General features: G+C 39.1%; 1 protein-coding gene and 1 long non-coding RNA gene across 2 annotated transcripts; both read right to left on the reverse strand.

The window, feature by feature from the left end:
• Positions 1-5890: 5890 nt before the first annotated feature.
• On the reverse strand, positions 5891-14926 carry LOC126819711 (uncharacterized). Its single transcript, XM_050547914.2, has 3 exons — positions 14830-14926; positions 7937-8918; positions 5891-6351 (listed from the first exon to the last, which is right to left on the reverse strand). Exons 2-3 carry the CDS (start codon positions 8888-8890, stop codon positions 5959-5961), a joined length of 1347 nt encoding a protein of 448 aa, XP_050403871.2. The 5' UTR covers positions 8891-8918; positions 14830-14926; the 3' UTR covers positions 5891-5958.
• A 3041-nt stretch (positions 14927-17967) lies between these two features.
• LOC126819745 (uncharacterized) lies at positions 17968-23912 on the reverse strand. The gene is made up of 3 exons (XR_007679742.2): positions 23778-23912; positions 20805-20954; positions 17968-19576 (listed from the first exon to the last, which is right to left on the reverse strand). It is a non-coding gene; the product is annotated as an uncharacterized LOC126819745 (long non-coding RNA).
• Between the last annotated feature and the right edge of the window lie 344 nt (positions 23913-24256).

Raw genomic sequence — 24256 nt, forward strand, 5'->3', positions numbered from 1 at the left:
AATCTTCAAACTACTTTCGTTTCTTTTGCAGCATAGGGGGGTTGGATGGCAGAATGGTTAGCACGGGCGCGCTGTATCACGAGGCCTGTCATTGAGTCAACTGGCGAGGTTTCGAATCCCCGGTTGTACGTCACAAGGAGTAGGGTTGCCTGTCCAACCTTGTGGGTTTTCTCCAGGTCCTCAGGTTTCCTCCCACTGCTAAAGACCCCTACGCACAAGCGAATTATAGAAATAAAATTAAACCATGTGTTAGTCCCGAAATGACCTAGTCTGTGTCGAGTGGACGTTTAACCCCATTTCTATCTCTCTCTCTTTTGCAGCATTATAAAATTGGAGACAAAAATTATTTTGAGATGTTACCAAAATTCCTTGACATCAAATTCTTGATCATAAATACAGTATTGTCAAAATTAGCATTAAATGGCTTATTACTTCGATGATGAACTAAAGGAGTATACATTCACAATCTGACCCATTCCCACAATGTTATGACCATTAAACATACATTATACAAGAGCTAAATCTGTCTATTGCAGGTCTTTCTTTAGGCCTGAAATGTTATATAAATTATTAATGAGACATTAATTAACTTATCCAGACCATAATCAACTCTTGATGCCATCACTAGCCTGCGATATTTACTGGATTGGAATACATTTTTTAGAAAAATAATTAAACAGAAAAATGGATAATCGAAGCTAGCCTAAAATTCAAAAGCTAATATTATTATCTGGGTTCAGAGTGGATCAATTTGACTGAAATTTTTAGCATTTTCTGTTTACTTGATCTGTTTTTTAACTACTATAGTGAGAATTGTCAACTCTTTGTCTAACCTCCCATAATGCCTCCTTAAAGAATAATATCTGACAAGTTGACTCTTTGTAATCAACTAAAATTTGATCTATTGATGATACTATGGTGGTGAGTTCAATGTTTTATTAATCGGCCGATTAAGAACCCTGCTGTGAAGTAAGAATTGTTTGTGGTGTACGGTTTTTGTTTGTAAAATATCACTGTTTGTTTCTCAGATAGATTAAAACAAAAAGTTACGTTGTATTTATCGTTATATATACACTGTAACATTGAAACGTTGACTAAGCAACTAATAACTGTTATAAATGAAAATATTTTGTCTATTCAATAGTAATGGGTGTTATAAATAGTCACGCTTTTACACCAGTAGTAACATCTTTTACAGCTATTTACACACCTGTGTCTGACATTGTCTGTGACAGGTGCCTTATTTCCAGGCTTGCTGGTAACTATCTTGTTATAAATTGGACAAAGAAAACATCCATTTGATATTAATTTCAGGATTTTTATATTGGCTTTTAAGAAATTGTATGCAAGTACCCAAGTTAATGACAATCTATTGTAGTATGAATGAATATGCATTTATTACCTGGAAGTGGTTATTTCTGTTATTTTCAATATATTTACCGTTATCTCAGGAAAGTTTCCCATAATATGTTGAAAATGTACAAATTTTGGTCATAATGAAGTCTAGGAAAGTTACCCATAATGTCTGGTGACAGATATTTTATTTTGTCCTGTAACCTTAGACCTATGAGTAAAAATTCTAGGCCCAAGTTCACGACACATTCTGAGACTAAAGTTAAAGAATTTACTCAACTTTGAATAATAATAATAATAATAATAATCACTGTTTATGAGAAATATCTTTGATCTAGTAACACAAAACTTTGCACATAGTTTCTTATTGATGTATTTGATGCATTAAAACAACAAAAGTTTTATAAAGACCTATATTTGAGTAAATTCTTAACTTAAGTCTGAGAATGTGTCGTGTCATGAACTTGGGCCTAGAATTTTTACTATTTAGTCTTTTATCGCCAGTAGCCAATAGAAAATGGTGTTGATTTTCAGTGATAGATTCTAGAGGTAATGATTTTTTAACCTAGAATGTAGCTCAATTTGAGGTTAATTTTACGATAATATGATGATGCTATGGCAGCTTTATGTAAATACTTCACAAAGTCTAATTGTAACTCTTTAGCACACTGACCACCTGGAACAACGCAAAACTTAGGTGATCAGAGGAGCTCTAGGTTCGGGCGGTTTCGACAATGTACCACAGAAATCAATGTAAACAGCATACTAAACTTAGGCTGTCTTGTCTACAGTTAGCTCCGCTTGAGAACAGTAAACTTCGAGAATTTTGAGAAGTATTTATTCTGCTTCCATTTAATGGAATTGAATAGATTTATTTAGTCTTTGTGTGTATGGCCGGTGTGAAATGTAGTCGAACCGCATTACGTAACGATATACTAATTTTTGGATATGGCGGCCATTTAGGACAGAGATCTATTCTCGAAGTATGAAGTAGATGAATCTCTGTGTGCAGGATGTTTAAAAAGATCACCTTCTTGTAATTTTGTCAGGGAACTGAGTTCGTCACTATACATCCTGGCCCTAAGTTCACAAAGCATTCTCAGACTTAAGTTGAGAATTTACTCAAAAAAATTGTTCGCCTTATTTAAACTAAAATATAGCCCTTTATAAAACTTTTGTTGTTTTAATATATCAAATACATCAAAAAGAAACTATGTGCAAAGTTTTATATTTCTGGATCAAAGTTATTTCTCACCAGTGATTGAAAGTTGACTAAATTCTTAACTTAATTCTGAGAATGCTTTGTGAAACCAGGGCCTGTGTGCTTAAGAGTTAATGTATATAAATAAACTGATGTTTTAATGCACGTATCAATAATGCATGTATAAATTATTAAAAAATTTGTAGAGTGTCCAACAGTCTTCCAAGATTCTTCTCTGTAAGCGACTTGTTTGGTTCTAATTCGAATTCCTTAGATTTTGCGAATGTGTGGCTGTCCCCTATCTATATATAATCGATGGTGATTATGATAATATTGTATTGCTGATTAATCAATCAAGGTTAGCCGTATCTATAATTTGATAACCTCTATTTTTATCTGATTAGTTTGATTGTGATATCGGAAAGAGGGGGGCTAAGCTGCTAGTGGGCATAGGATGTATAGGTTTCTTTTATCGGGTATTATCAGTTTGATTTGGGGGATTGACTATGTTATTGGAATATGATTTTTTGAAAAAACCTTATTTATTGTCAATGATTTCGGATTATTACTGACAGAATTATGGCCCTTGGTCACTTAGAAAAATCTTGTGGACACTCTAGAGGCTAAAGTTAATATCTGCTTGACTTTAAATCTATACACAGTGTTTTGGTCCAGACAACCGGTCATTAGTTAATCAGTTATTAAAAGCCCACCTGGATGTTGTGGGCATAGGCAGAAAAGTGGGGCATTAAAGTGGGCAAAGGATTTGTTACCTGGCAAACTATTGTATCAAACCAATTGCATTTACAAATGTACATGTAACAGCATTTTTATGAAATAGAAGATTTAAATGAATAGAGGGCTATTTATGTAGATGTAGAATTGTAGAAAAATATATATATGTTTTTATAGTTGTAACTGAAAGCTATATATAAGAAAAAAAAATTGAATATTACAAATTTTAAGAAAAAAAAAAGGGAGGATATTTTTTAGGTTATCACATATTTATGTTCTGTATTTTTTGTAATATTTCTTTTAATTAATATATAAATAAAGAAAATAATTATTTTAAGATTTAAGAGTTTAATGAAACTATAAAGAAAAAAAGAATATGATTTTACTTAATTCATACATACCCTGTATATTGTCTTTTTTTTTTGTAAAATAGTCAGATATTTTTAACCATATGTAAAATTAATAAACTATAACACATACTTATGGAAGAACAATTACTGATTTATTTGGGCGATGTTTCGAAGAGTATTCTCTCAACGTTTTCAAGCAAGTTTCAAGCAAGTTTGCTTGAAAACGTTGAGAGAATACTCTTCGAAACGTCGCCCAAATAAATCAGTAATTGTTCTTCCATAAGTATGTGTTATAGTTTATTGCTCTATCCAGTTACTAAATGCCTCTAAAAGATCATATGTAAAATTATTAAAAATAGGATTTTAATATGATCTGCTGTCTAATAAAGCAGCCATTTTACAGGTTTTAGTTATAGTTTTGACTTTATGTAAAATAGGTAGATTTCTTAGTGTGTATATTTATATATATTATGGCCAGCATCTATTTCGGAATCTAAATATCTGCAATATTTAAAAAAAAAAAGGTATTTAAATAAAGGTTCTCGATTCAATCAATTTTGCTGGTCTTGACTGATTGTCAAGTGAAATTGACTGACTGGAGAACTTATTTGTCGGTCAATTTATATGTCATAAAATTATAATTTCAAACGATTAAACCTCAAAACAATAAATACAGCAGTTAAATTTATAGTCTGGCGAGCAATGGTGGGGGGAGGGGTTCTAAAATAAGCTACAAATATCCATGTAGAAAAACATCACTTTTCTTCGGGGAATCAGGATACTCAATATTTACATGCACCGTGCGCTAAATGGATAATATCTGTTTCAGTATTATAAGTGAATCCCCGGATTCGTGTTTGCGAATTCTACTTTGTCTTAACGTGAGCTGTTCTGTTTGTATAATAATTCTAACAATAAACCTCTGTCTTCTTGGTAGACAATTGATCATTCTGTGTGATGCTACATAATAATAATAATTATATATAATAACAGACAACTTTATGGATAACATTCACTAAGTTTATTAACTGCAATGTTTCAATGAGGATACTCCCACCGATGTGAGTTTCCCCATTGAAACAGTGAGAGTGTTCCCATTGAAACGGCGGGAGTGTCGTCATTGATACGGCGAGAGTGTCCTCATTGATACGGCGAGGGTGTCCTCATTGAAACGGTGAGCGTTTCCTCATTGAAACGGTGAGTGAGAGTGTCCTCATTGAAACGGCGAGAGTGTCCTCATTGAAACGGTGATGGTGTCCTCATTGAAACGGCGAGAGTGTCCTCATTGAAACGACGAGAGTGTCCTCGTCGGAACGATGGGTGTCCTCATTGAAACGTTTGGTGAGAGTGTCCTCATTGAAACGGTGGGTGAGAGTGTCCTCGTTGAAGCGGACACGGTGCAATTGTCTCCATTGAAACGTTGCAGTTAATAAACCTAGTGAATATTATCCATAAAGTTGTATGTTATTAAAGATAATAGTTATATAATGAGGAATGTAGATAAAGTATATATAATGTATGTTAGTTGTAATGGTATGGTGAACAGGGATATACATGTGTATAATTTACTGTGTGTGATATTAAACTCCATTCAAATAAAATTTTGTAAAATAGATATTTATTAAGTTATTTTCTCGGTTATTTGACCATAACCCCGCCATGTGAGGACTAATATATATATTTTTTGTTTCATTAAGTTAGACAAAATACCCATAGGAAACCCACAAGTTTGTTGTGCTGTTTATAAAAACATATATTTAGAACAACACGGTTTTCCCAAGTTTTATTATTCAAAGAACATAACGTGAAGTCAAACCAAGCTCAAAACAAACCTCTGTGGATTTCTGGAACGTAGGAAAAATCTTCAGTCGTTGAATTGATTGTTTGAAATTATCTTGGTTCTTTAGATGCCCCCTTTTCCATAGTAAGTACACGAGGGCCGCGTCACAAATAACTAGAAGTGAGAGAGAGAGAGAGAGAGAGAGAGAGAGAGAGAGAGAGCATTGGGAGGAAACCGGATGACCCGGAGAAAACCCACGAGGTGGGACAGGCAACCCTACTCCTTGTCACCAGACCCCAGAAACAAGTTTTAAATGTACCGACCACAAGGCCATGTCATGGCCCTTTGAGTTCAGTATCAGCACCCAACTATATAGCATTTATGAATAAATACGCAGACAAAATGGTGTAAAAATAATATTGTAAATAATATGTGAAGAAATATATGAAATTTAAAAGACAACTCACTAATAATAATTTATACTTGAGATTTTAATAAAAATTAAATCAAAATCCGTCACTGTTTCACGCGCATGTTTTTCACATTCGGCCTGATTGCACATCTCTTATAAACGTTCTACAAGCCTCAACTAACACATTGTCTGAATTATTCTTTTGAAATAAATTCATAATGCTAAAATGCGTGGTCCCCTGTATTGTCACGTGACGGTAAGATACGTCATCCTGAGAAAATTCTTCTATCATATCTTTGGTGTCTTTAACTAGATGTAGATCATACTCAGCATTGATTAAAAGATAGGCTGGTCTCGGAGAGTTCTCTCCCCTTTTCGCGGCCATCTTTGCATGCGTCAAAGGCGATGCTTTGTGCCAAACGGAGGCCTTTTCGCCAAATACTGGAGTGAGATAGAACTGTTTTAGAAACCGCGAGGATAAATTATTTAAGTCATACACTCCACAAATGGATATAACACCCTGAAAAAAAAGAAACACAATATAACACATTGCAACAAGAAATACACATATACAGAATACTACAATAGCACTCCTCCCATCCCCGCACAAGGCGACTCTCGTTAGGTATAAGCAATTCTGCTTTACCCGCCCGTAGCCTACTAATATATTACCGTACGCAAGATTTTCAAAAAAGGTATCCAAAAATGGCATTTTATTACCAAATTTTGCAGCCATTTTGAAAGAAATTCGTTGTTTCGGCACCTTTAGCCTCTATAACTACTTTAGTATTTGAAGAATTTAAAAAAAAAATAGTTATTCTCCCACCACTAAAACACACAGGTTACGAGATATCGCTCTCCGAAAATTCCTGAAGACCGCCATATTGGCCTAATTTGAGTCAGGGGCGGATCCAGGAATTTTTGCAGGAGGGGTTTTGCCAGGTGCCTGAGACAATGCGAGTCCGGGTGGTTTCCAGATTACGTAGGCATACACACTGAGGTTTGTAAAGAGAGAAATAACAACACCCCGTTTGACATCAATTTTTCTTATGAATTAACATGATCAGTGATCACATTGTGATTCAATTTCATTGATGCAAGGGGGGTTGGATGGCTGAATGGTTAGCGTGCGCGCGCTGTATCATAAAGTCTGTCATTGAGTCGACTGGCGTGGTTTCGAATCCCCGGTTGTACGTGGCAAGGAGTAGGGTCGCCTGTCCAACCTCGTGGGTTTTCTCCGGGTCCTCCGGTTTCCTCCCACTGCTAAAGACCCCTACGCGCAAGCGAATTATGTAAATAAAATTAAAAACCATATGTTAGTCCCGAAATGACCTAGTTTGTGTCGAGTGGACGTTAAACCCCATTTCTCTCTCTCTCTCTCTCATTGATGAAATGCACTAATTGTAACATCACATATTAAGTCTATATCATTATCTCGCGCTTTGAATGCCAATCCCATCCTAACATCTGATGATAAAGGGTAATGCACACGACCGTGACTCTTTTGTCATAGAAAGTATGGCGTGAGTATGATGTTCTCTGGCATATCATTGAACCAAACTGCATTTGTTTCTTTTGCAATTTTCCGTCTTCATTAGCCCAATCGGAGCAGAACATTAGGACGCTAAACCCATTTCATTTCATTTCAAAACTATATGTAGTCTATAAACCGAGTAATCGGCTTTTGAGTACGTATTAAATTTATTCTAAAGATCGGATAACGCTCTGTGAGCAATAAAAGGGTGGTGATAAGGGATTAAAAGGCTAGCGATGTTCAACCTGACAACCCATATTAGTTTTGGTGTTTATAATAAATAAAATGAAATGAAATGGGGTTTAACGTCCTACTTTTCTGCTCCGACTGGGATAATGAAGACGGACATACGCCATACTGTGTGCTATGAAGGAAATTTTGCCCGGGCAGCGGCACTATGGCCTACTCTTATATCGAATTCCAACTGCATGTCAATGTGTACACGCACGGGACCTCAGTTTTCCGTCCCATCCGAACGACTAGGCAGCTGTTCTTGTCAGGTCCTCCGTCCCGCACCACTGACAAGGGCAAACCACGTCGGAAAAGTGTTTATAATACGTTTATACATTACCTTTATGACTGTTTGACTGTTTCCCACGTTTTGAAATAAATAATTGTCTAGGGTGACTAGAGATGTCAAATGACCACCGGCCGAATGACCCATCAGAAAAATATCTTCAAAGCATGTGTTTTCATGGAGAAGCGATTTAGCCCATTCAATGGTGGAGACGATTGATTTGGTCTGATGTTCATGGTTGACCCGAGGTAATGTCATCCGCTTGATTAACAACACACCCTGAGAAAGGATCGAAGTCAAAATAGCAACCAGATATAGACGGGAATCTGTTTCTACTATATAAATCAGCTGACTTAATGCACCAAAATATAATACCCATATACTAAACACTTCCCAATTTTCTAGTCTGTACTCCCTGCTTCTTGTAGCAAATAAAACTATCACTAAACTGTTATAACTGATTATTCCCACGCCTATAAAAGCGACCAAGCTCGATCCTAAAATACCCAGAAAGCACATTAACGTCAATATAACGCTGCTAATCAGTGTACACACAAATACACCTGCTACAAATGACGTCATCATTTCGAAGATCATTTGAGGTAGTTTCGCGCTTCCTAACGGGTACGATATCACAGCACAAGCTATACCAGAGGATGCCAAACATTCACCAACATTGCTATATAGGTTATAATACCACGTGAGAAACGCTGCAACGATGTTTGTGTCCTCGCAACTCAAGAAATGTTTCCATACTTTGCGACCACCCCTTCGCCAGCCACCACCATGGGCAAAAATAACTAGTGGGACAGTCGAGGAACTCTCATATCGTTGATGATCGGAAATCGATTCCTTGTTATCCCTGTTTCTAGTGGAACTGTGAGGTAATTTGAGTTTATGGGCATCAACCGAGAAGGGTACATACAGATCCAGACATGATTTATCACGTGATCGCTCTGTTCGCTGCTGGCCGTAGTATAAATCGTTAAGGACACTGAAATCCTCCATTAATGGCTCATCTAGCCAGAGTACAATTCTGAAAATAGAATAATAGTTATTATATACAAATTCACTATTTCATTGCCAGGCAGGGTAAGCTTATTCCCCCGGACACCTGTTACCACTGTTTGTCGTGTATTTTGTACACGAGGAGCAGTCCATTTGCTGATTACACTATTTTGCTTTAATACACTATTTTGCCTATAACGTTTTTTAGGACTTCGAATTCTGTCTTATGGTTTGGATTGTTCGTACTTGGTTTTATTTTATTATATTCCGGACAGCTGTGAATCCAATGGCGTATCTTAAGTTTGTTGTGCCTGGGACGGTCCTTGAAATTGCGCCTCATCGAAATTATACAGAGTACGGTATAGGCCGCTTTCCGGGGGAAACTTTCACTCATAGAACCCTGCATCTTGCCTTCAGTACTCGGGTAGGCACAGAAAAGTAAGCTCCATTTGATATCATTTCACGTTTGACGAAGTTTGCTGCGGATCAATTTGTATTATGGGGGTACTCGATTGAACGTTCCGGAATTGAATTCTCTCAATCACAAAAATATTGACAATCGAGTGAAAAGGTGGATTTCGAGCTACAACGCATGCGTCGACTGAATAAGTAAATATCTCAACCAACCATGCAGCCGAAATATATTCGTTGTGTTTAATTACGTCACGATTCTACTCAGACCAGCTCCGTTGTCGGGACTAACAGAACTGTGACAGAACTGAATTCAGCGTTACTCGATTGCAATTCTGTCAATTCGGGACGTTCTGGACTGTGAATCGAGCATCCCATGAATTGACCTTGGAATTGCGCCCCAAACCTTCTCACAATCACATACACCTCAAGAATGCTTAAAATGTTAAACAAACTGCAATGATTTCCTGGAAAAATAAAATTGTGCTAGGCATCTTGTATCCTTCTATTGTCTAGATACGATAGACCAAACGTGACGCTGCCATTGCCTCTCTAGCATCGCTATTGCACGAAACATAATTTTTAAGAACTTGAATAAATACTAACTATCCATTATAATTATATCGGAATATATATTGAGACACACTTCAATTAAGGTGAGAATATGCTGTTGACAGCAGCTGTCAGCAAACACATACCTTATTGATATGAATCGATATCCTTTATATTATATATACTATTCAAAAAAAGTAGGGGATATTTGATTTTTAAGTGTTATTAAAGTCACCTAATGAAACTGACGAAGAAACAAATGACAAAATGAAATGAAGTTCACATTCATCGATTTATTCCAAATGATCGTTAGACTAAGTAAGGCACAGACTGACCATTATAAGGGTAAAATGATACCCGGGGTCAAACAGCAAAGTTACCACAGCATCACAACCAAGTCAGTAACGGGTAAATCCTCCTCTGTTTGCCAAACAAGCATTGATCCGACGTGGCATACTCCTAATGAGACGTCTAAGGTCATTTTGGTCCAGATTGTCCCATTCCTGTTGCAACGCAGCAGCAAGTTCTTGGACATTGGCAGGACGTTGTTGACGTTGACGTAACCTCTGTCCAAGCATGTCCCAGACATGCTCGATGGGGGAGAGGTCGGGACTCAGTGCTGGCCAAGGTAATGTGGTGATGTTCTGTTGTTGGAGGTAACCTGTAACGATCCTGGCCCTGTGACATCTTGCGTTGTCATCCTGGAAGATGAAACGGCGGCCATGACGTCGTGCGAACGGCACAACATGGACTGCCAAGATGTTGTCCCGGTAGTACTGGCCTGTAACACGCCCTGCAACAACATGTAAAGCCGTTCTTCCAGCAACAGTGATGCCTCCCCACACCATAACAGAACCACCCCCAAATCGATCATGTCTGATGACGTTAACGTCTTGGAAGCGCTCGTTTCGACGACGCCACACCCTCCTACGTCTGTCCAAAAAATCAACAGTGAACCATGACTCATCTAAAAACATCACATTGCTCCAGCGTCGATTATCCCAGTGTTGACGATCCCTACACCAACGACGTCTTGCCTGAATGTGATGATCTCTCAAACAAGGGATCACGCGAGGACGTCGGGCGCGAAGGTGACCCCTATGCAGTCGATTCCGAATCGTCTGGCCACTCACTCTCACACCAGTGTCTGTTTGAAGACGAGCGCTGATCTGATTTGCTATGATGACACGATTTCTCAAGGCCAAGGTACGGATAAATCGATCCTGGGCTTGAGTTGTCGCCCTTGGTCGACCTGAGCGTGGTCTGTCCTGTACAGATTGTGTATCACGGTATCTGGACCATAGCCTGCTTATGACAGACTGAGAAACATTCATCGTCCGCGCCACAACCGCCTGTGTTGTGCCGATCTGTAGCATGCCAAGGGCACGTAACCTTTCATTTTGGGTAAGCCGACGCATATCAAAATTTGTTTTCTGGTCACTAAAACAATTAAACTGATGTTTCCACCCTGGAATTCAATGCCACAATGACTGTAACATTAAAAGTCAGAGTCGTGCAAATCTTGGGTTGGACCCCCATGATGATCCCAAGCATCACCTGCATTCCATGCGGTAGCTATTGGTGCGTTTGGGCATCACATGTAACTGGAAATGTTTCTTCTGTTAGGTTCTATAGTGACTTTTTTCGTAGTCATTTGCATATTTTAGTATTATGCCCCCAAAATCAAATATCCCCTACTTTTTTTGAATAGTATAGGTGAGAGAAAAAAATTGGGTGTAACGTCCACTCGATACAAACCAGGTCATTTCGGGACTAACATATGGTTCAATTTTATTTCAATAATTCACTTGCGCGTTAGGGATTCTTTAGCAGTGGGAGGAAACCGGAGGACCTGGAGAAAACCCACGAGGTTGGAAAGGCGCCCCTACTGCCTGTCACCTATACAAGCTGCGAATCGAAACCATGCCACTTGACTTAATGACAGACCTTATGATCTAAAGTGCGCACCTTAAACCATTCGCCCCCCCACCCCATATTATTATTATATAGGAGATTATATTTAGGAAAAACTTCTTTAATAAAGGCGAGAATATCCTAGTGGCAGCAGCTGTTAAAACATCCATACTCTAAAAATATTTTTCTTACACTTATATGTACACAGATCACCAAATATTTCAAATATTTCTAAGCCGTCACCGCGAAAGTTATTTTTAGTTTTTCTCTCCCTTTCCCTTTTTCCATCTTTTGCATGGCGATTATTGTTGACTTTTTGATGTAGAATCGAAGAAAAGGGTTTGAAAATACATTTTCTGCCAGGTTTTGGTGAATATTTATAATTTTGATGCGGAATGATAGGATACAAGAGTTGAGAGGTTGGTTCGGTTGAAATGTAGGGTCCAAAATTGCATGTTTACTTGTCTCTTCTTCCAGCTTGTGTATCTCAAGTTTTTCATGCAATCTGAACGACAGACTCACCCTACCTGCAGAGAAGTGACTCTGACACAAGGCTGTAGTTAGGGTCGTGTGACTAACCTTGCGGAAGTCTTCCGGGTTAGTGCTAAATGATAAGGCCAGCTTAATTTTTCGTCATAGGTCACGAGATGTAAACAGGGCTAGCGCTAATCCCAACGCTAACCCTGGACCTAGCCCCAATGCTTACCCTAATCCACAATCTCGCCAACAATCACTTGTGGTAACCTTATTTACATCTCAGGGACCTTGCGAAAAATTGAACTGGCCTTAACAAATAGATTTAATTAGCGGTAGTTAGGGTCGTGTGCTTAATAACCTTGCGGATTTCTTCCGGGTTATCAGGTGCCCCAAGGACATATACCACGATATACCACACCACGTGCTAATCTCTGTATGACCTGGTTGTTTGTAGATATTTTTACGAAACAACGTTACACGCCGAAATATACATAAATGTCAGGTTTAGTTATTTCAAGTATAAAGTACTATATTGTTCCATGGTTATAGGCAGATATTTGTTGCCTGGAAACCTATCTTTATCTAATCAATAATGAAACGCTGACGTCAAAAGGGTGTATCTCGGGAATTTAGTCAAATACACTTTTCTGCAATTAATATGTACATTTCTGTCTAAGCTGTGTATCTCTGCGCCAATTAGAACTGTTCTGGGTATCATATGTGTCCAAATGTTATATCTTGATTTGTGGAAATTTTGTAATGCAAAAGGTTCTATTTCTTAATCTTTAGAAATTCTTGGACACACCCTTTTGTCACTTCACCGATGAGACTAAGCTGCTTCTGGAAAGTTATTAAAAGCCAACCTTCTAGATATACTCCTTATATCGAATGCCAACTGCAAAGGGATCTTTTACGTGCACGCTTTTTCGTCACATCCGAACGGCTAAACAGCTGTCCGGACAAGGGGAAACAACGTAGGAGAGTCCCGATGAACTTTCTCCGCCAACACCGGGATCGAGCACGGAACCTCCAGGTCAGCGAGCTAACGCCTTACCCGGGGGTTGGATGGCCGAATAGTTAGCGTGTGCGAGTTGTATCATAAATTCTGTCGTTGAGTCAACTGGCGTGGTTTCGATTCCCCGGTTGTAAGTGATAAGGAGTAGGGGCGCCGGTCCAACCTCGTGGGTTTTCTCAGGGTCCTCCGGTTTCCTTCCACTGCTAAATACCCCTATGCGCAAGCGAATTATTGAAATAAAATTGAACCATATGTTAGTCTCAAAATGACCTAGTTTGTATCGAATGGACGTTAAACCCCATTCTCCCTCTCTCACTTGACAGCTGGAGATCGAAATGATACAGAGTACGGTATATAAACTGTTGTCTGGGGAAACGTTCACTCATCATAGCACACTGTATGGTACATGCTTGTCTTTATCCCACTCGGCAAACCTCAGCAGTCTATTCCAGCACCCTACATCTAGCGACACAGAGAGAGGCAGAGAAATGGGGTTTAACGACCACTCGACGCAAACTACATGTATGTCATTTCGGGACTAACACATGGTTCAGTTTTATTTCAACTGTGGGAGGAAACCAGAGGACCCGGAGAAAACCCACGAGGTTGGACAGGCGACCCTACTCCTTGTCACGTACAACCGGGGAATCGAAACCCCGCCAGTTGACTCAATGACAAACCGTATGATACAGCGCAGCGCGCACGTGCTAACAATTCGGCCATCGCCCCACCCCCACATATAACTGTGGAGTAACGAATCTTCCGAGGTTTGCCGAGTGGTCTAAACGTAAGGCGTTAAGCCCTATTGATATCATTTCACGTCTGCTGCGGATCAATTTGTATTATGAGTTGACCTACTTTTTTTTATTTTTAGTAACAGATTGACCTCAGGCCTAGTTATTATACAATGGCGGACGCGATATAAGCTGGCTAATAACTATAATAACAAACTAACGGTACACTGTTACATCTCGGCCTCGTTGACAAGTACCTGCGTCGTGTTCAGGTTAGTGAAAGCTTAAAGAAGAAACAGCCATTTTATTTACGCTGTGTTAATAAAGTCAATACAAAAAACAGTGTATGTAGTCATAATAGAAATGAAATGGGGTTTAACGTCTTACTGTTCTGCTCCTAAACTGGGCTAATGAAGACGGGCATACGCCATACAGTGTGCTATGAGGGACATTTTGCCCGGGCTGCGGCACTACGGCCTACTCTTATATCGAATTCCAACTGTCAAGAGATCTTTTACGTGCACGCCAATGTATACACGGGACCTCGGTTTTTCGTCCCATCCGAACGACTAAACAGCTGTCCTTGTCACACCATCCGTCCTGCACCACTGACAAGAGGAAACCACGTCGGAAAATCCTGCTGAACTAACTCTCTCGGCCAATACAGGGATCGAACACGCGACCTCCAGGATAGCGAGCCAGCGTCTTACCCACTTAACCACCGTGACTCCAGTCATAATAGACTATAATACCTGAATCAAAGGGTCAATTACTACATCACTAATAACCTCCCTTGAAATAACCCCAGGCAATCACTAATCAATGAAAATACATACAATTATATACTTGCTTTTTCGTTAAGATCACTTGACTGCCTCTTATTCGACCTTGTCATATGATAAACACCACTCAGCTATATAGATCACGTGCCAGATAGATAACAAAAACAGTTATATCAAAAAGTAAACAAAACGCAAGTGGCATATTGGGTTAGGGGTCAGGGGTCAGGGGGTGAGTATTGTATTTTTTTATTGTCGTATACAAGAACATTCACAAAATAACCTCGTGGGTTTTATCCGGGTTCTCCGGTTTCCTCCCGCTGCTAAAGACCCCTACGCGCAAGCGAATTATTGAAATAAAATTGAAACATATGTTAGTCCAGAAATGACCTAGTTTGTGTCGATTTGACGTTAAACTCTCTCTCTCTCTCTCTCCCTCTCTCTCTCTCTCTCTCTCTCATTTACAAAAAAATATGAAATACCTATAGTCGTTCGGGTGAGACGAAAAAACCGAGGTCCTGTGTGCTCATATGCGTGCACGTTAAAGAACTCAGTTGGAATTCGTTTTAAGAGTAAGCCATAGTGCCGCTCTCCGGGCAAAATTTCCCTCCATATCGCACTGTATGGCGTATGCACATCTTCATTAGTCCAGTCGCCGCTCTTCTATTCCATTTAATATTTCGGCCATGTAAATAATTGTCTAAATGATAATTTTATAACATTTAAAGCTAGAAAAAAGCCCTGCCACAGCCGGATTCAATTCTTCCGTATGCCAAAAGTCTCTATCGGGACAATCCTATCGTAGCGCAAGGCACGACAGTGGGAAATTAACATAAAGGACCGTACATTATGTTCGTGCAGCTGTGTGCAAATATATATATAACTATTAAACAAAGGCAGGTGTGTTGTTGACTTAGTTAAACTTATTATTTATTTAATATAGAAACGCCCAATAGACATACATTAATTTACTATATAAATATTACACGATAGTCTGTTATTATTGTATGGGAATCGTATTGAACAGTTTATCTCAGGTTCTTTATTGAGGAGAATATTATTTAATATAAATTTGATATTGGATTCGGTTGAATAGATTCTTTTGTTATTTATAAAAATGTACATCATAATAGCATGTATTAGTGCAGGTTGTGGAGAAAGCCAACTTCAATAGAAGACTTGATCTCGCCTTAACTACGTACATCTTATCAAGCCCTTCACGTAAATACCCCGCATATTTCGGCACTAATTTCGACTGGGTAGAAGCCCTTCAGATGTCGTAAAACTCGCGGTCATAATTGTTTTACAATTTTTTTATGTGCTACAATGAAGACGGGCATACGCCATACAGTGTGCTAGTCGTTCGGATGAGACGAAAAACCGAGGTCCCGTGTACACATTGGCGTACACGTAAAGGATCCCTTGGCAGCTGGAATTCAATATAAGAGTAGGCCGTAGCGGTTAAACCCCATTTCATTTCATTTCTTAGTGGCCGTTTAGGGGTTCATAAACTATATTACACCTCTTTTCATTACAATAAATCTCTTGAATTTCATTATATTGTAGGCACCCAATAGATCGAGGACTATAATATAGTATTCTATAATACATATATGGTGAGAGAGAGAGAAATGGAGTTTAACGTCCACTCGACACAAACTAGGTCATTTCGGGACTAACATATGGTTTAATTCATTTAAATAATTCGCTTGCGCGTAGGGGTCTTTAGCAGTGGGAGGAAACCGGAGGACCCGGAGAAAACCCACGAGGTTGAACAGGCGACCCTACTCCTTGTCACGTACAACCGGGGATTCGAAACCACGCCAGTCGACTCAATGACAGACTTTATGATGCAGCGCGCGCACGCTAACCATTCAGCCATCCCCCCCTCCACATATAAGGTAAATGCCGTGCTGAGCGCAGCAAAGAGAAACATTCGAAAACCTGTCCTTAAATCTCAATAATACCCAAATGTTTTTCAGAACAGGGTTAGAACTCCCCATATACAGGATTTTTTATTGGCCTATAAATACAACTAGATAAAAAGATGCACAAGACAATTCTGATTCTAATAAAACAAAAAAAGGTGACGTTCGTAAATTAATGTCAAACACGACGTTTCCCCGTTGACTCCCCACCAACGATCTACTAAATAAAAATATTTTAATGCTATGGTTGATTGGACTCACTGGTGGCTCAGTGAGTAGGACGTCGACTCGCTAACCTGGAGGTTTCTGCGTTGGCCGAGGGATTTTCCGGTGCTGTTCGCCCTTGCCATTGGTGCAGGACAGATGGTCTGGAATGGGAATAGTCATTCAGACGGGACAAAACAAAACAAGGTCCCGTGTACATAGATATTGGCGTGCACGTAAAATATCCTTTGGCAATTGGGATATAATATAACAGATGGCTGTAGCGCTGCTGTCCGGGCAAAATTTCCATCAGAGCACACTGTTTGGTATGGCGTATGCCGAACATGCTGTCTAGTCATTCGGATGAGACGAAAAACCGAGGTCCCATGTAAACATTGGCGTTCACGTAAAAGATCCCTTGACAGTTGGAATTCGATATAAGAGTAGGCCGTGGTGCCGCTGTCCGGGAAAAATTTCCCTCATAGCACACTGTATGGCGTGTGCCTGTCTTCATTAGCCCAGTTCGGAGCAGAACAGTAGGACGTTAAACCCCATTTCATTTCTCATTTCCGTCTTCCAATCTGATTATAATACAGATCTATATTTCGTTTCGTTTTTTTTATACTTTCGATGGCCTACACTACATTATGATCTGACCGGTTGTAATGAAAGATCGCGTCAGGGGTCGTACGAGCGGCTTTTGACCTATGACGTCAGGTATTGATTAATCAATCAGCGTTGACGTTTCTAGTGGTTTACCGACAGTTCCGTGCACCACACGCCAAGAACTCGCCGTAACAGACCGTTTCATTGACTAATCCCTCACGCTTCCCAGAACGCGGGTTATATAACAATCATAGTGTAGTAAAGACAAGTAAAACAAAATTTTGAACTATAAAAATCGAAACGAAATAGGATCTGTGTTTTAATCAGATTGGCCCGTCTTCAATAGCCCAGTCGGAGCAGAAAAGTAGGATGTTAAACACCATTTCACTACATTTTCATTTGTTTAACAAAATACAACTATACACCGAGTGTACGTTTTATTCATAAGAAGTTATATAAATTTCTAACTCAATAACATCCATAATCTGCGACTTTAATACACGAATTCAATAACAGTCTATTTCTATCAATATTGATGTTTTTATCTTACCGTGAAGATATGTATTATAAGCAATGGTAATTAAGCGTAGAGTGCAAAGCAAAAAATAATCCGCCATTCGGTTTCTGAAAACAAATTTGCTGTTGAATTGGCTAGGGAGCGGGTGGAAAGTGGGTTTGTGACGGCCAAGGTATGTTCCACATCAGTAAGCTGGGCTTTCGTGCGAAACGAAACTAAAATTTGAAAAACAATCACTGTTCCGACAGAAACAACAAACTTGTTTTCAATGCAGTAAACCAAAAAAAAAAAGAAAAAAAAAAGTGCAGTCCCTAAAGAGTACACGCCCCGCTTAAGCTAGGCTACTGCAATTGTAACAGTCTCCATTTCACAACAGATTCATTTTACTTCGTCCATAACGTTAAAGGGGCATCATGGAAGATTAGATAGTAGTTAAACACTAGATAATGCAAAGGGAATATGCTGAATATTTCAGTCAAACTACTTCACTCTGAGACGAGAAAACCGAATTTAAAAAACGCTGTAGACTCGATTATCATTGTTGCCGTTGTTACGATAATAAACAGCCGTTGCATCGCAGGTTGGATTCAAATCTGTTTAACATCGTACCCATCAGATGGCATCGAGAGTTGATTATGGTCCTGTCATGTTAATAAATGTCTAATTAATAGTTTATATAACATTTAAGGCCTAAAGAAAGACTTGCAAATAGGCAGATTTAGCACTTGAATAATGTTTGTTTAACAAAGTTACTCTCCAGGCATTGTCATACTTTTCAGCATCCATATTAACTATGAAAAGCAGGCATATATGTCTAAATAACTTTACAATTGGGAATAAATACGAATTGTAGAAACACCCACATTCAATCTGAGTTCGGGTTTTAAAAGTGATAACTCTCGATTTCATTGTCTACGGTAATGTAGCCATTACCCGCAATTTTATCGGAATCATCCGTATCGCTAGCAACGGTACGTGAATCCCATCTGAAATCATGGACAGACATATCATCATGGTTGTCCTTCACCAGATACGTTTTCTTCCACACTTCCTGGTAGACTTCGGTTGGGGCTATAGTTCTCACACTAGGGGCCACACTAGGCGCCACACTGGGGGCCACACTGGGGGCTAGACTTGCTGTTAGATTCTCCGGTATTTGACCATACTTGATTTTCTGAGCATGAGATAGTTCTATGGGTTTTAAAGATTGACCATCCAAATGTTTAGCTAACTGACCAGCTCCAACAAACATTTGTGTTTGGGGTTTAGGCGGTGGTGGCACCGGCTCGGGTTCTTCTATCACTATGGTTTCTGTTCTGACTTGGCGAGATTCGGGCGGTGCACTTTGAAGACATATGCGCGGCAAGCCATACAGGAAATACGTTGATTCGCCCAATCGTGATGTAAAATAGTCACAAGTACCGTACGTGTCTTTCATGTGTAAACGTTTCAGCTCATCGGTGTCGGAATAGATTAAAAAACGATCGATATCAATTCTCTTCTCTCTTACTGTTGCTTCATCCACAGGCTGGGCATTTCGTGATGGAACCTAGAAATACGACAATATTTGGTAGCTATGTGAAATCGCAATATGTAAGTGATATCAGGTGTTCTAGAACAGGGAAATGGGTGGTCATTGAGTCAAATGGCGTGGTTTCGATTCCTCGGTTGTACGTGATAAGGAGTAGGTTCGACTGTCTAACCTCGTGGGTTTCCTCCAACTGTGGTGTCGCGCTTTGAGCATAAACTTAGTTTGTGGATATAGCGCATTATAAATATGCACATTATTATATAAAGACCCAAACGCGCAAGCGATTTATTGAAAAAAATGGGACGAAAAACCGAGGTCCCATGTACACATTAGCGTGCACATAAAGATGCATTGGCAGTTGGAATTCGATAGAAGAGTAGGCCATAGCGCCGCTGCCGGGCCAAATTTCCCTCATAGCACACTGTATGACGTATGCCCGTTTTCATTAGCCCAGTCGGAGCAGAACAGTAGGACGTTAAATCCCATTTCATTTCATTTCATTCCAACCTTAGGAGCCAAATCAATGTCCAAAATGTTCTCCCTTATAAAGTCTCGTTGCGATGAAATGAAATGGGGTTTAACGTCCTACTGTTCTGCGACCTCCAAACTAGCGAACCAGCGTATTCCTCAATGAGCCACCGCGCCTCCCACTTAAAAAAAACATTCGCTCACACCCGGGATCTAAAATTACAACCGCAAGATAGAAGTGACCGAGCAGCTTGAGCTCTTAACGTGACACTGACATCACGTTGACACTTTACTTATGTCATTATGCGACTAACACACGGACATTTTATTTCTATTCCTTACGTGCACAGTCCAAGAGGGCAGTTTGGCCATGACAGCTGTGTTTTTTTTTCAAATGATCTAAGTTTTTCAAGTTTCAATGGTTCCTTCCTTCCGCACGAACGATCTCACAGGCGCCACCCCTGACACGCGGACACAACTGTTGAAAAATCGCGATGATTTTGTCGGGTCACACGAACCTTGGACATTCTTGTCCCTGGCCACATGGCTACCACCATCCTAACTTGACTACTACGAACCCCGACTTGACCACCCTCACTTGGCTACCACGAACCCCGACTTGTCTACCACGAACCTTGAATTGACTACCTCGACCCCGAATTGTCTACCACGAACCGCCCTTAACTAACACGAACCCCGACTTGACTACCAAGACCCCATATTTCAAACAGTATGAACTAATTTTAACATCTAAAATTTGAGAAACAAGCAAACTTACAGGTAGATTTCTGATAAAGGAATGATTGACATTTGTTCTCCACATGGCCCATTTATGTAGTTTATCTTTCCCGGTTATAAACGTGTCAAAATCAGGTCGAAAGATACTAGCCACTTCCGTTATTGGTTGTCCATCAAACTGATGATTAACCTGCAAAACAATAAATACACGAAATGAAATGAAATAATAATAATAAAACTTTATTTAATGAGGCAACGTATTTAGTTTGCAAAAAAACTAATCTTCCATAGGTCCCTCCTAAGCTACAAAGACATATCTACATGTAATATCAGGATAAATTCAAAATCATTTGAAATGCAATAGCATTTTAAATTGGGAAATTTAGGAAGTCACTCCTAAACTACAAAACATATACATTATTCAAGTAGAATATAGGAAGAACACTATAATTACACACAAAATAAGTTAAAAATAATAAGTATGTCATCAGTTGCAAGTTAAAAATAATAAGTATGTCATCAGTTGAATATTATGGTTCCTTCAGTGTGCAAAATAAATGAGTTTTCAGTTTAATCTTAACGTCCTACTGTACTGCTCCTAAACTGGGCTATTGAAGACGAGCATACACCATACAGTGTGCTATGAGGAAAATTTTTCCCGGGTAGCGGCACTATGGCCTACTCTTATATCGAATTCCAACTGCCAAGGGATCTTTTACGTGCCCTTCGTCCTGCACCACTCACAAGGGGAAACCACGTTAGCCACCGCGGATTCCTAAATACACAATCTATGTTATATTTCTGACTGTTGTCTGTCTGTCTGTTTGTCGGTTCAGGGTTGGCGACTACACTAGGGATGTCCCGAGGCTGCAATTTGGTGTATACGGGTAGCTCGGAACGGGGGTAACATAGGCTAGAGGGCGTTGGACTACCACTTCCGGTTTAAACTTTATTTCTGGGGACGTTTCGACAAAGGTTTCTCTCACCGTTGTCAAGGAAGGAATCAATATGTATATTCCTGGTGAAATTTTGACAGGGGTTCTCTCGTTTTTATCAAACAAAGGTTTAGCTAAATGGATCCCTCAAAGCATTTCATTTTTCTGATTTAGACTTTAATAAGTCAATTTCTTAGATTAGTTTGATTTTGGTAGGCAGCGTTAGTTTGGTAAGCAAGGTTCAGATCTAAATATTATATGAGGTAAGTCTCTAACTCAATATCATCCACAGTCTTCGACTTTGAAAACACGAATTATTTGTCACTTTCAATCAACATTGATGTTGTTATCTTACTGTGAAAAGCTGGTCTTCTGAAATCCAATATTTAAGACAAAATGAAATTTTTTAAACTGGGACACGAATGGCGTGTCAGAATGCTTTCGAGAGCCATTTGATAAACGAGACTAAACATATCCCACAGGAGAATACTACCGGTGTACATTGGAATAACCTGACTTCAAAGACTGCCATTCAATTTGAACTCTTCGCGTATTTCGCCGAACATAACTGATTAGAAATTACAGTAAAAACGGAAACGATTGAATATAAATCAGTTTATATACATTCATATTACATTATTATATGCGTTGCCACCCATTTGTGTCAATTTCTAGGTCCCAAAGATTAAGCTCCTACCTGCCGATTTCGTCACGGTCGCGAGATGTAAATAGGATTAAGGCACGTGATTGTTGCCGAGATTGTGCATTAGGGTTAGGGTAAGGGTTAGAGCTAGGTGTAGGGTTGGGTTAGCGCTGGCTCTTTTTACATCTCGTGACCTTGACGAAATCTACAGGTGAAGAAGGTGACGGAACTTCGAAGTTTCCAACTATCAGATTGTCACGACCGAAATATGAATCTAGGAATCTAGTCAAGAGAGTGGTCCTTTCCAGGCTAAATCCCCCCCCCCTCCCCACACTACCACCACCTCCCACTATCATGACCATAGACAATAAAAAAATATAACTATATAGGTTAGTCTCAGAGTAACCGGGGGGGGGGGGGGGTGGATGGTTGAATGGTTAGCACATGCGCGCTGTATCATAAGGCCTGTCATTGAGTCAACTGGCGTGGTTTCGAATCCCCGGTTGTACGTGACAAGGAGTAGGGTCGCCTGTCCAACCTCGGTTTTTTTTCTCCGGGTCCCCCGGTTTCCTCCCACTGTTTAAGACTCCTACGCCGAAATACTGTGTTGACGAGTCATTACTCATTACGGATTTCGAAGTCGTTCTCTGGTTGCTAGAAAAAATCTTTTGATTAACATGAATTGGCTCTAGATTAAAATACCCGTAAAAATTGAAAGAAATTTGAGATCCTTTATCTTGATGATTTACATGTTTAAATATTTAAGTTGTTTTGAATACGTTTAATTTCGCCCATTGCAAATCTCTTAATTAGGCGCATTTGAATTATTTTTTACATGATACACCCATTAAAATTTCTTAATATTTTGATAATAATTAGGTGATTCTATATAGTTATTATGAAAATCATATTAATCAAAATTAATTAAACATACATTATGCAAGATCTGAATCTGCCTATTGTAGGTCTTTCTTTAGCCCTGAAATGTTATCTAAATTATTAATTAGACATTAATTAACTTATCCAGACCATAATCAACTCTCGATGACATCGGATTTCTCCAATATTAAATAGATTAAAACAGTTCAGCCATATTTTGATTTAAGCTAAAAATGGAGATGCGAGACTTAGCTTCGAACAACCAGTACGGTGGTTGAAATTATTGCACACGTCTTGTCAAACCTTCCAAGGCTAATATCTTCGATCGCAATTCTCAAATTATTCATTTTACATTATTTATTTTCGAACTATTGTGGCAAGAATGGCTAGCTCTTTATCTAAATCTTACATAATGTTATGTATTAAGTATTAGCGATAATGTCGCTTTAAAAACCTCGATTCCATTCCTGTAAATGTAAACAAACTAAATGTTTTTTTTTTAAAAAGAAGAAGAAAAGCATTATCACTCAATAAGAAATCCGATCCATCTACTTACCAATTTATAAGGTTCACGAACTGGAACAGATATTAGAGAAGTCATCTTGGATTGATTTGACAGAGTCAGATCCCCTTTCTAAATCAACATATAAATATATATATGAACGTAACGATATAAGGCCCACGATTGTCAAATCCTATTATGATGGTTTCATGGGATATTATATTATGATATAGATGTTCGCTTAGGCCAAACCAACAAAAGTGGTTCTTGTGACAGTCTGATTCAAATACAGATCTCTATTTCGTTTCGTTTTTTTTTAAATACTTTTGATGGCCTCTGCTACATGAAGATCTGATTTGCTGTAGTGGAAGGTCTGACGTCATAGGGTCGAAACCCGCTCGTATGACCTCTGACGCGACCTTCCACTACAACCGATGAGATCTTCATGTAGTAGTAGACATCGAAAGTATATATATATATAATAAAAAACGAAACGAAATATAGATCGGGGGCCTGTTTCACGAAATTTTAAC

Source organism: Patella vulgata, chromosome 4 (assembly GCF_932274485.2).
Source record: "Patella vulgata chromosome 4, xgPatVulg1.2, whole genome shotgun sequence".
NCBI lineage: Eukaryota > Metazoa > Mollusca > Gastropoda > Patellidae > Patella > Patella vulgata.